The sequence below is a fragment of the Ceratina calcarata genome, unplaced genomic scaffold, assembly GCF_001652005.2.
Source record: "Ceratina calcarata isolate Rehan_Ccalc_2016 unplaced genomic scaffold, ASM165200v1 scaffold351.2, whole genome shotgun sequence".
In the NCBI taxonomy this organism is placed as follows: domain Eukaryota; kingdom Metazoa; phylum Arthropoda; class Insecta; order Hymenoptera; family Apidae; genus Ceratina; species Ceratina calcarata.
The window spans coordinates 211,471-224,845 of NW_017158043.1; the positions used below are offsets into that span (position 1 = coordinate 211,471).

General features: G+C 43.5%; 1 protein-coding gene across 1 annotated transcript in view; it reads right to left on the reverse strand.

Moving 5' to 3' along the window:
* Glut4EF (Glucose transporter 4 enhancer factor) overlaps positions 1-13,375 on the reverse strand; it is a 70,576-nt gene that overhangs the window by 31,724 nt on the left and 25,477 nt on the right. Inside the window, exon 2 of the mRNA XM_018025380.2 lies at positions 9,133-9,293. Coding sequence (XP_017880869.1) covers positions 9,133-9,293 — 161 coding nt within the window. The remainder of the gene's footprint in view (positions 1-9,132; positions 9,294-13,375) is intronic.

Consider the following 13,375-nt stretch of genomic DNA (forward strand, 5'->3'; position numbering starts at 1 on the left):
CGAACAGCGGGGTCAGTCCGCCGGATACATAGTCGGTTGGCCTCTATCGAGCGACCTGATTCCGCGGCAAGACAACCCGGACAACCTGATTTCGACTACGTCGACCCTATTTGCTGACCCGGTTCCCCCGATCACGGGGTGCTGCTTGGAATTTATGGTCGCGGAACGGTGCTACGTCGGTCTCTTTCGACGGTACCACCCTCGCCCGATGAATATAGAATTCACGGCTAGTACAAAAGTTCTGATGAAAGAATTCAATGGAGTTTTACTTTTTTTTCTCCTACAGCGGGTCAGAAATAAATATACAATCTCAAGTGTGTAATTATATTTTGTGCAATAGAACATATATTCTGTCTTTTGTAAAACTATGCACAAAATCAGATAAACGAAATAAAGAACTATTAAAGAAAATTGGAAATAATCTTATACGCTCTTCACATTTAAAATATAATAGGTTTTCATCGAATTTTCTAATCTTCTGAGATAAATTAACAGGAAACTGATATGATTCTATCGAGATACTATTTCATTTATATAAAAGATTGCACTGTATGACTGGAAAACTGTTGAAGATAGACTTATCTCTTGATTAATACCCCGGGACGATCGTTAATCAAACGTGTCGTTTATACGAGCTGACTCGGTTGATTCAATTTGTCTCTGAGTAATTAAGAGATAGTCTAACTTGTTCAATTAAAGGAAATACAATCAGCAAAATATATTTTTCTAAACGAATGAGTTAAATCTTTAATTTCTTCGTTCGTTAAACAATCGTCTGTTAATCCATCAATTAATATCTCAGGACAACTATTTATCAAACATGCTACTTTATCAAGTTCTGCAATAATTTCCTCTAACTTAATTACCGTCCTCGAATAATTGACGAATGGGTAACGTTCTATCTTCGTTACCAAATATCGGTGTACACGCATATGCACCGTTAATCGAAACATTTCTCAAAAAAATCGAAAAACTTTCAACGAAACGTGCTGCCAATCGGAAATCGAAGGAAAATTAAATCCCGAATGCACTCGACGGAAACGAGAAAGCTTGATGGAAAACTCGTAACGATCCGTCCTCTAATTTGAATTCGAAATAGAATCAGCAGGGCTGGTTCATTGCCACGTTACAAATGTCTGAACCTCTTCGACCGCCCGATATAATCCGCCCTCGTAGATCTAAGGTCATCTAATTAGCTGGCAAGTTGATTCTCCGAGCACCGAGAGAGGCAACGTCCCTGAAATGTGCGTTCGATCGGACAAAAGCTCCATCCACGTGCAAGCGACGTCCCTCGACCAAGAAAAGTTCTCTACAGAGCAAGCAAGGTCTCCGGATTTTGCACGCTCCCGTGCGCGCGCGCACGTCCCGAACGCCCGCAGACACCCACGGGTCTCGCGTTGCATGCGCGATGCAACGATGTGTTGGTGCACGTGTACTGCCCCGGTTTCATTGTCCCAGATTCGCCGGTGGATAGAGAGTGACCCACCCTTTGACCAAACCAAGTGGGAGAGGGCCAAGAACGTCGTCACAGAACACTCTCTTCTTCTTCTTCTTCTCCTTCTTCTTCTTTTCCTCTTTACTCCTACGCATTCTATCGTCTTTACGCCGCCACTGCTGCTGCTTCTTCTTCTCTTTTTCCATTCCCCTTCTATCTCAACAAGTAGCAGCGGTTGCCAAGTACTACAACAGGTACATACGGCCTTGTGTGCGCCGGGCACGTGCGGAGGGCCAAGAAAGAGGAAAATCAGCCCGGCGCGGTGCGGTGCGGTGCAGCGTCGCGACTCGTGGCGAAAAGGTGCGGGGTGAAACCAGGAAGGATGAAAACGGCGCGTGGCTCCGTGTACCTGACCCATTTATCCGACGCGACTCCGCACCGCTAGGTACGTAGCTCTATCGATCGACCTAGATCTGTGGCCCCAGCCTGGCACGACCTACTATTTGTTAGGCCACCTTAACCACCCTCGTGTATTACACCGGCCCCAGACCCACTCTTCGTTGCATGGGCCAACGATTCGATCGATAACGATAACGTAGACATCGTTCGATCAATTAAAATAATTAAATAATCGATGCCAAGCGTCAAACGGAAGACTACTAATAAATGTATGATATGTATACAGAGACTCTTACTGGAAAATCCAGAATCTGAATAAATCATGTTCTGAATCCCATTGACGGTGTTCTCATAGATCACGATGCGCAAACAAGTGAAGGAAAAATTCCTAAATATATAGCAGTCGGGGATTCCGCGGCTCGTCGTCTGTTTGATCAGCGCGTGTACGATCGTTATAATTTATTTACACGTGGCGGAGAGAGGAGGAATAGGAAAGAGTCGAGATGCCAACGTCGAGTTGCATCAACTACTCCTCGTACGTCATTTCAATTGTGACCGGTGTGTGCGGTGTTGGCCGAGAGCAAACTACGGAGACATTGAAACACGCAGACCACGTGCAGACTCTGGCTCTCTTTTTCCGCGAGCCGAGCGCAAAAAGAGAGAAAACTATCCGGAGCTCGTATCCAAATTGCGAAGGGGAGGGGAATAGGTTACGCGTGGCAAAAATCACATCTGCCGGTGGGGCTCGTCCCTCTGTAGGTCAAGATCACGCCCGTTGGCATATTTTGTCGCTCGAGACCTTGGCTACTCTCTCACTCTCACTGTTTCGCTGTCTATGTGTGAGCGTTGCTATGTTGCAAATCTCACACACCACATCGGCGTTGGTTTGCGATCTAACGTTTCGCCGTCCTGACCAGCCTTGGACAACTTCCTTTGCTGGTTCAACCGATGTCGTCTTGCTCTGGGTCAGTTAACGTTAGAAACTCTACCGCGGCACGCTCGGAGAATAGCAAATCAGTGGAAAGGCAAATTAGGTTTCAACCAACTTCTTCGTACTAACTGATAAGATGAAGACTGATAAACTAGTTGATCGCCGAGCTTTACGATACTTTAAAGAAATGTTTAAAATAGGGAAATTTATGAAACATGTAAAAAACCATTCAATTTAGAAGAATGGTCGATGTAATAATTTTTTACATTTTATTGTACCGAAAATAATAAGTATTTCTTTATGAACGAAATTCTGCTACTAAGAAATCCTTGCAAGACAAACGTTTTTACAACTGAGGAACGGCCTTAATTCGGTCAGTGATTGCATAACACAAATAACACACACTTCCCAGAAGCTCCCTGTCACTTCTTTCAAACGAGACAAATCGAAATAATAAAAGATAAATAAGTTACAACTATGTACACATGTGTAACTGTGGACCAAGGGTAATATCGATGTTAACAAGCAATTTCAGAATGTTTGCCATGTAAACCTTTCCCCATTATATTCTTAAACCGAGGTTAACATCCGAAACGCATTTATTTCCAATTAGCATGACCCCCTTGCGTTATCTCCTATTCTGTCCATCAGCGTTCGTTAATGATTCTCATAAACAGAAACACTCTTTATCTTTATGAGAGTTAAATAGCGTTAATAAAGTCTATCTGATCACAAAATTCAACGTAGCGATATAATAGAACGAGACGAAAGTACAGTACAGTTATTTATGTGATCACACCAAAATCTACTTTAATCCGAACATTAAAATCTACCATACGAGAGTACCTGCAATAATGGTTCCTGGATATAATACAAAAACCGAGTCTAAGGACCACCCAACTGAATCCGCCGCAGAAGACATATCAAGATCGTCGCTGATTGAACTCAATTAACACGTTAACGCATGATGAAAAGGGCAGAAGAAGGGAGAATGCAAAATTTTCAGAACTCGAGTGATTAATTTTCCAATAACGATTTCGTATAACTGAAAAGTGGCTCGAGAGGAACACTTGGTTTAATCAAATTTAATTAAGACTTTACGATTAATTTCGATTCATGCAAATGTTTGTCCGGAGTTTATTCGATGCTCAACTTTGGACATGGTGAAACTAGGAGGGGACTCGGAACGAATGATCGGAACGGGACATCGAGTCCCGGTCCTGGGGGATGGCACGGTTGCTAGGTACCACGGCGAAGGGGCAGGAGACTCGCATATACAGAGCGTGATAGTGCACCTGACCTATATAACGGCCGCGGTATTGATCGACCTAATTCCGTAAAGCCGGCTGCCTCCTCGCCCGCAAAGATTGCCGGCCCGAAATTACGTAACCTAACCTACTGACTCACTGCACCGGTTGCCGCAGCAGGAACTTTCTGTTGTTACGTCTGCGTTTCCGATTACCCGTGTAACCCTCCCTTTACTTCTATCACGCCTTCCACGCTGTTATCGGTAAACCTTTGAGAGGAGTGACTGCGCGAATCTCAAAGCGAATCGACCGCGAATTCTATTTAAATTCGACTTTTAAAATACCATTCACATATCGAAAGATGTTGCACGATTAAAGAATACGTCCGAGAATAATGCACGTGTATTTTCAATAAATCAGGACTCCAGGCTTAAAAAGGTTGGCACGGAGTTCAGTAGTTTTCATTGTCAGTAGCTATAAATTCTGCCACGTGGGTGCAAAGAAAATAGATACACCGCTCGGTATAATTAGATGATCAGCTTACCCGTAGCATCCAATACCTCAGCCAGTCCAGCGAGCTACACGAGCAGGCGCAATAAAAATATTACTCACTCAGTTATATCTATACTCCACTCCTTAAATTCGGAATGTCGAATCGTATTTCCAAATTGTTATAATTATTCCCTTATTTTGAACCTTACGACCGAACAGCCACCCGTGAATAAACTCGGTTCTACCGATCTTTTTCTCGTAGCAAGAAATCGAGATCGAAACTTCCAAGAACTCAGGTCGAAATTGCAATGGTCGTGACAGGAGGGACGTGTTAAAGCAACTGTAATGAGGAGTTACGATTACACGAAGATCATACGCCTCTCGTTACGCGAAAAGAGTATAATGTTGCATAATTCACGGCGAGTTGCAATTGCAGTCGCAGAGATGCATCGCGTGTTCGTTTTCGCGTAAAAGGCCAAGCCGAAGGAACGAAACGCGATTCGTTCGTTTCGGTGAAACAGGATTGTAGCGAGGCAAGGGGCTTGCGACGAGTCAGTCAGGTCATTCGCTTCTTTTTTCTCACGACCAGGCTGCGTTATAGAAGTAATACGAATTTTTACCGATGGGAGACCGACCATACATCATAAAGTTGCTCCTCTCGTTAGTATTAGGAACTAGCCGACTGGAAGGCATTTTCGAGGATCACGTTATATTTGAAAGAAGGGTGGCTCGGCTTTATCGGAGGGTTCAATGAAATCCGGAGATACTCTTCGGCTACTCGATATCACATTTTTTTTTCAATGTATCGATAGCGTGCGGAATGTTAAATAGATTTTAATGTAATAACTAGATTCTCCCGTAAATAGATTTTAAATTTACAGTCTCGAGGAGGAAGAATTTTTAATAAAACGAAAGACTGTTGGATGATCTCTCTATGAATATCTAATGAACACTAAAAATGCCTGAACGAAGAACCCCATAAATACGTTGAAATTACCTACCACTGTGAAACCTTTTGAAAGACCCTTTCATACGAAACGCGCGAGTTCAGCGAAATCGAAACCGATACCCCCTATAGTCGCGCAATAAAGCAAAACCAGCGTCGGCTCAGCTTGTGTTGCCGCCCCATCAATTTCAATTCATATTAGCTACAAATTTACGGATCAATTTTAATCAAAACGTTTCGATAGCTGATTGATATCACTGCGACCGATTGAATTCCACGAAATTGTCAAGCGTCGTATCTGTTGGCGTCTGCGACGGAACCGTGAGTTCATCGAAATCGAAACCCATCCCGACGCAAGGTACGGCCGCAAACGGTGAAACAAAACCGCAACAAAAGCGAGCAGAAACAGAGGCCGAGGGGTATCATCGAGGTTCAGCCTCGAGAGGCCAGTCACCGGTGATGAATTTCGCGCGGGATCCTTGGCCGCGGTGCAAGGTCTCGCGCGGGCACGAGGAGGCACGGGGGGTATACCCGGTGGTACACGCGCTTTCGTCATCGATACACCATCGGGATTCGAAAGGCATTCGATTTCTCTTCTGGCTGTGTGGTGACCTTTCCTTTCACGTGGGGCAGGTCGTGCCACGGCCAGGTGCAACCGAGTCGAGCCGAGCCACGGCCCAAAAACACCGACGCGACGCAGGCCGTCTACCTGCGTGGCTTCGCCCCGAACCACCGGACGTTGCACCTCCCTTCTTCCCCGTCTCGTCCCCGCCGTTCCTTTCCACGGAGTCGTCCTTTGTGAGGAGGATCTTCGAGGCCTCGGTCGTGCACGACTTCGTCCAGAGGAGGGAATAAAAAAAAAGGAAGAGGAGAAAGAAGAAGAAGACGAAGAAAAAAGGAAGAGTCGACAGGGTCGTTGGCATCGTGAACAGCCGTTCCACCCTTCTCTTCGAAGGGAGACGATTATGGCGGCGCGGAAGGGAAAGGGAGAGGACGAGAGGGGAAGGAGTAGGAGAGACTTCTAGTCGAAAAGATGTGGATCTCCAGACGCAGGTGGGTGGAAACGCGGGTTTCGGTGCCTCTTAACGAAATAAGGCGAGCCACGGAGCCGAGTGGTTCTTCGCATCCTACTTTCATGGTTTTTGTCGTATAACATAGTACAAGAGAATTTTAATATGCTGTCGTAATAGCCATTCCAGGATTGACAATCGTCCCGGTAAAAATTCCGATCCCGTCAATCGTATTTCTCAATTGCTAATGGCGCTATAAAAATTTCATAATCGAGCCTTCCTTCTTAGCAATTTGGATATTTTTAATTGATACTTCGCTTTCGGATTTCCATATTCATTTTACTGTACTAATGTACGTTTCCCAGCCATCTGTTTCAGCTCTTTCCATCGACTCAGGCCTGTATTTCGTCACGAGAAGAGTCCCAGCGACGATTGCATCATTCGGCTCGCTTACACTGCAAACAAGTCGACCTCCTCCCCCTCGAACTCGCATCATCAAGATTCACGACGAAAAAATCGATTTATCGTTTAACATTCAGCCTTTAAAAGCTGTGCACAGTGGACACCGTTGCTTCATGAAATGTCGAACAGGACCCGAGGAACAAAGTTGTCCCACGGCGGTCGTGACACACCGTAAAAATGAAATTACCGCTTGTAACATTGCCGCGTGACTCGTCATTTCTAAGAGAGTAGGAGAGACCCTTCCCGACCCTAAATCATAAAATTCATTGCCATCCCGTGACACCGACCTACAGAATTTCGACTACCTACTTATGCGTGGGGTGGAATCTATGCTCGTCCAAAAGCTACGAAACTATTACTGAACAAGCGTAATTTTCTCGAAAAACAATCTTATTCCCCACAGGTTTTTTAATGATGCCGTATATCTATTTTACTTTCATTTTTACGACAGTATAAACTGTCGAATTTGGGGTCGACGATGACTCACAGTAGTTAGCGCGTATAATTTTGCTTTGGTAAATATAAACTACTTTTAATCCGCAGGCTAAGCCAGTGTAACGGACGATAAACTGATTCAAAATGTAGGGCAGCAATTATTTTTATACAATTTTCTCACACAATTTAAAGTCACGTATCTTTGCTGATGCAAATTGTTAATTCATTTCATCTTCAGAAACAGAAATAAAATAATTGAGAAATTTATGAAACCTCTAAAAATCAATTCGCCAACGATATCTTCAAGAGAATGGTGTAAATGCAGACTACAGGATTTCAGGTGCACCCTGCTAGACGAAGTCCACGCCCCTTTGAAAGGTCAAAGCTCTCTGAACCCGGGGGTCTGTAGAAATTCCGCGGCCGAGGGTCCCACGAAACGCGTCCCCGTCGTCGGAATCGCGATGGTTGGGTCGGATTCCAGGACGTTTCGATGAGGGTGAGAGAACGAAAGCGCTCTCTTCGGATGGCTGGCCGAGGGACAGGTGTCCGGCGCGGCCAGCCGAGGGTGCGTTCACGGTCTAACGGTCGGCAACCAGACGCCTTTTAGCATTCCCCCTGGATGCAACGTGCGGGTGCGCTTTTTCGAACCATACACCGAAATACGCTTCGATTTTTTAGCCACGAGACGCACGCATACAAACGCCGAATGGGTGTACGTTCGTATTTGAATACGAACCATCTTAAAGCCGGGCCGGTCTTAAGGGGGTACTAACGATTCGCCCTTGCTCAATAATACGAGATTATACAAAAAATCTTGAATGAACGAATATTAAGAGTGAACTTCCAACAATTAAAAACGAACTAGAGTTAATTTTGTACAAATTAAATAATTAGACAGCGGATTTTACTTATAAAAAAAGCGTGTCGTTTGCAATGTCCAAAAATATATAAGATATTAAAATATACATGCATATTTCAATGTTTACATGATGAGAGAAATGTCTATCTAGAATGCATTTTCATAACTGATATCATGAACATTTTATTTTGTATAAAAATCCGCAGTCTACTAATTACTAATTCTGAGTTTCAAAATTCACAATGATTTATACGATCGTAAATCATATTTTACTTCAAATTCTGAGGTATACCGCAAATATTCTCGTACGAGGTGTTTCGCCAACGTCTATCTCGCCTCAAAAATCATACGACGAAACTTGTCGATAGTACGCAGAGCGAGCACACACGTGTCCGTGCGCGTAGGCCGTAGGCTCACACTTGTCGCGCTAAATCTAGCATAGAAGGGACCGAGGAGAGTTTTCGAAGGGAGACCAAAATCGCGGTCGGTTACGACGGCAACCATATTTCACTTTTACGACCCCTTAAGTGCGTGGCAGAGTCTCTCGGTTGGATTTAAAAATAAATTTTTTTTTAAGTACATTGATTTTCATGAATATCCTATTGCGTGGTTTTTAGATCAGATTTTCAACGGGAGCTTGATTTCTTTTCGAGGAAACGAATTCGTAGGAATTAAGTTCAACTTACTATTCAGGTGGCGCGCGTTAATTCTGAATTCCACTAGAGTTTTATGGGACTGATAACTGCATGCAGGGTTCAGGGGAGCTTCGGGACTTCGGGATTCTTGAGGGCAATAAGACCTATTAATGGTCGGTTTTATGTTACCAAGCATAATTCTTTTAACACGAGGAAAGAAATTGAGGGATTATGTTGAGAAATGTGGAAGCGATATTAATTAAAGTGATTTAGAGACTTACCCAATCACGTGTGGCACGTCGATGGAGTGAGATGAAGCCCGTTTGCGATCACCAGCCATATCGGCGAGTCTGGCGAAATCTGTATCCTGATCGGCCAGCCGGGCGCTCTTACGTGACTCGAGCAACCTGACCTCGTCTATACGTTTGGTCAGCCTCATCGTCTGAAACAGGACGAAACATCCCGTTGAGATGAAATGTCACACCCGAAATTTCGCTTTCTCATATTATAGAGTTACAGTATCATGGAAGCGTAACACTCGATATTTTAATCGATTAAACGTCGAAAGGACGTGTCGGAAGTCGTATACGAATATGTATTTCGCATCACGAGAATTATGACTCAGAACTAATTTTCTTTAGCAATTTCTATACGTGTTTCACCGACCGGAAGTCAGCAGTTCAATCTCCGTTGTACACGTAAATTTCTCCTGACTCTCGCAATAATTTCTTAAACCAACAACGGTCCGCTGTATGCATGTACATTTCGCTGGAGAAAGATTGAAATTTTGTGCGGCTCGGCTCGGCGCGTGGCTCGCACTTTCGCTTAATCCTGCCAACCAGCGTTGATTACTTCCTCGTAATTACTCGAGCAACATTCCTACCGCGAAGGAGCGAACGAGGAGAGACACGTGTATTTATGACCGAACTACATTAGTACCAGCGTTAAGAATTTATAATCCTTTCTTTTCAACATTCCTCCCGTCTAATCTCCACCCATCGAACGATAAATACATCATAGTAAATTCTTTACGATGCATGGATTTCCTAGATTCATTGGTGCCACTGTTAAGTCAGCCATATCGCTCTCGTAAAAGCAAAGTTTATTTTAAAACAAAGCAAGAATGATTCATGTACAGGATGCCTCACGTCGAGTAGTGACCTACTTTTTACCATAAGCTCCATTTAAGGACTTAAGTGCGCACTTAATGGAATAACTGTCTCAACAAACTCCGTGGTTCCCAATTAAGAATATACATATAAACCGATCGCATGCATGATATCACGTCCCTTCTCCAAAATGAAATTGTAATGGGTCAATCGCTTTCGATCAAAAGCAAATCGGGAAACCAGTGAACCGGACCTGGTTACGTAACACGAATTCGTATGATCGATCATCAATAAGACGAAAAACCGGATATCGTTCAAGTAACTGCTAGGAGTCGACGCTGTGCACTGGAACCTGTATCCCAGGTTATCACCCGTGTAATGAGAAATCGCGAGAAAATGCGTGAGCAAGCGTACCGCTCGAATTCCATACTAGGCCGTTTCCGAAGAAAAAGGACGAGAAAAGTGCAGCTTAGCTTGATTTAGTTCTGTGGAATAAACCAATGATTTCATTCGAATCCAACGGGCAATTACGAGGAATTTCATAGAAACCGAGCAGTAAGAAACCGTTAAATCCAATTTAACCCGCGTGTACTGTTAATAAAAAAGACATGTAATCACGTACATTCCGCATCGGACTCAGAAACAGGAAGGAGCAAGAAGAGCTTGATTGACTTCGACACCAACTTGAAATAAACATTTTGTAACAGCGAACAGCATCTGCTAATTGCCGAAGTGATCGTCGGTACGAAGTAAATCGGAACGTTTCCGTCGACAAAAGGAGGAGCGATAAACGAGGATTCGGATAAATCTGAACCGATATATATTGAGGAGTTAACTACTCAAGCGAATTTTCGCGGTTACACCTTCCACAGTTAGACGTCGCATTAATTTCCAGCAAATCCCACGATTAACCGACTTCAGCTCGCTTATCAAGGCTCACAGAATGGAGCTTATCAGTGATTAAATCAATCGAATAATCGATGATCGAGACGAGACTGATAGCGAGCTGACACGTTCTAATTTCAAATCTCATCTCTAAATTATAAATATTTATTGACAATTAAAATGGCTTTACGATTCATCATAGTTGAGCTCCTAAAATATAGTATAATTGTTATAAAATTACGGGCAGCATAAAGATATTTCCTATAATGACTAATAAATGATCTCTTCGAAGGATTGAATACTCTCTAATGAAATCTATGAGCGACGTTAGATACCTATGGAAATTGCGATTCCATTTGTCGAATAAATGGAACAAAGGATCCATTCCACGCGTATCCGGAAACGTTGAACTCTGTACTCTCTCAGGTACACGTTCAGCGTAGACGACGAACGAGCGCGTGTACGTATGTAGAAAACGATCGGAACCAACTGGGCAGACTGTTTACCCGTGGCAACATCGTCATTATATTCGCATTATCGTGCCTCTGGCCACAGCGATTTGTACCGTGCACATCCGCCATACAATTTGAACTCGCGGATAAAAGCGTTCACCGATTTCGAACGTACGTATGGGTACGTGTATCTGCGAGATAAGGGCGCGCGTAATATTTTGAATTTATTCATCGTCTGCACGCGCTCGTAATTGCGCGAGTAATATAGAGGCTGCGCAACAGCCACGGAAATAGGATCTCCTCGTTACCGATCTGTGGCGATCTCTTTTGAGGAGAGATCCTGAAACTGGCCGATTTCCGGCCGGATCGGCTAGTCTCGCGAGTGAATATGGAAAAGAAACACCCACGTAACGTGATATCGAAAGTAAAATCGATGCGGAGACTCGGGAATCGTAGGATCTCGAGAATTGAATTCCGTTCATTGGTGGGCGATCACGATGTCGTCCTTCGACGAATTTTTAGGTATCGTGAACGTTTCGATACGCGTGATAACGCGCGCACGAAGAATACGTATCTGAAAGTGGTTATGACGTTCGAGTTATTCTCTGCCTTGAAACGTTCGGTTGTCAGATACACCCATGCGAGATAGCAAGTCCGGATTCCATTCGAGATTAATTAATCCTCTACCGATTGCTAAGTGAGACATTTGAAATCTAGTCATCTTAATTTGACGAGCCATCGTCCGGGATCGAGCACGGCCTAGCCTAAGTTCTGCGCGATTATTTTTGAGTAACGTGATTAAAAGGATGTTGAACCGGGCTATAACTATAATTCAAACACTGGAACCAAACGGGCAATCGTATTCGGTGAACGCCCACGCGAACGATAAATACGATTACTCCGAAACAAGTTAATCACCTTCCACCGGAGGAACCGCCTTCCAATTCCCCCGATTCCCTAATTTATCAATTTGTTCGTCCGAACCCCGGTCACAAAAAGTCGACAGAGCCACCCCGACTTTTATTCCGGTCAGCAGAATCATGCTACACAATAAATTCCTCGGTGCAAAAAATATTTATACACCGTGGCGAAGTCTATTTTAATTAAGACCCGTTTTTCGTCTACTCAAACCACCTTCTCGTGACAAAACGAAAGCTTCTTTAAGTGCTAAGGCAGGTTTAATTGGGTGGGTGGCTTGTAATATATTATATAAATACTTTTCCTGGACATTATGCAGGTTGAAATTGGACAGCGAGCATCTTATATAACTCGAACACTGCCGGTGATTGGCAATGCGGCGAAGTAGGAATCACGCGCTACTGAATTCGGCATGTAAATACATGGTAACAAATGTCACGCACTCTATCTATATTTCCCGAGTTCAAATTCTCCCTCGAGCAAACTGGCTACGATCACCCCAATAGTTTAATGAATATTAGTCGTACGATTTTTCTATTACATCTAAAAACGTTAATATCAAACCAACAATCATATAGAACGCATTGCTGTGTGTGTACTCTCTTCGTTTTTCTATTTTATTCTTGTCTACAATATCTCTGTGATGACCTCTGAAGTGTTGAAATCCTTGCCCAATTCAGAACACTGTTCGAAGAAGCCTCGCGCAGGACACGTGCACAGAAAGGGGTTTCATTAATGAAAAGGGGCTCGTAAATTGTCACCGCGGTTAGTGAACAGGCAAATAAAAACTGAAAATAAAACATAGTCGGTACTAGCACGCGTAGATGAACCATGAAAGATAGTTCGGCAGCTGCTTATACTCTTAATGTTTTAACAGCTGGGAGGTCGTAGGTGGAACAGTAATCTCTGACGTGACGTCCTCCCCGTTTTCTTCTGAATCTCGTTTCTAGGTTTGCCACAGCCGTTCCTCGTTAACACTAGATCTACCAAGGGAGGTCAAAATGACTTGTTTGGCATTTCTTCTAATCATTATTCATTTTCGGTACATTTTGTCTTATAAAATTTTGTACGACATTTTCTGAAATATGCAAATAACTAATTCTATAAAAGAGTTTTCTTTTTTTTGTCTTTTTGATGTGAAATTTGATGCAGTATACTTC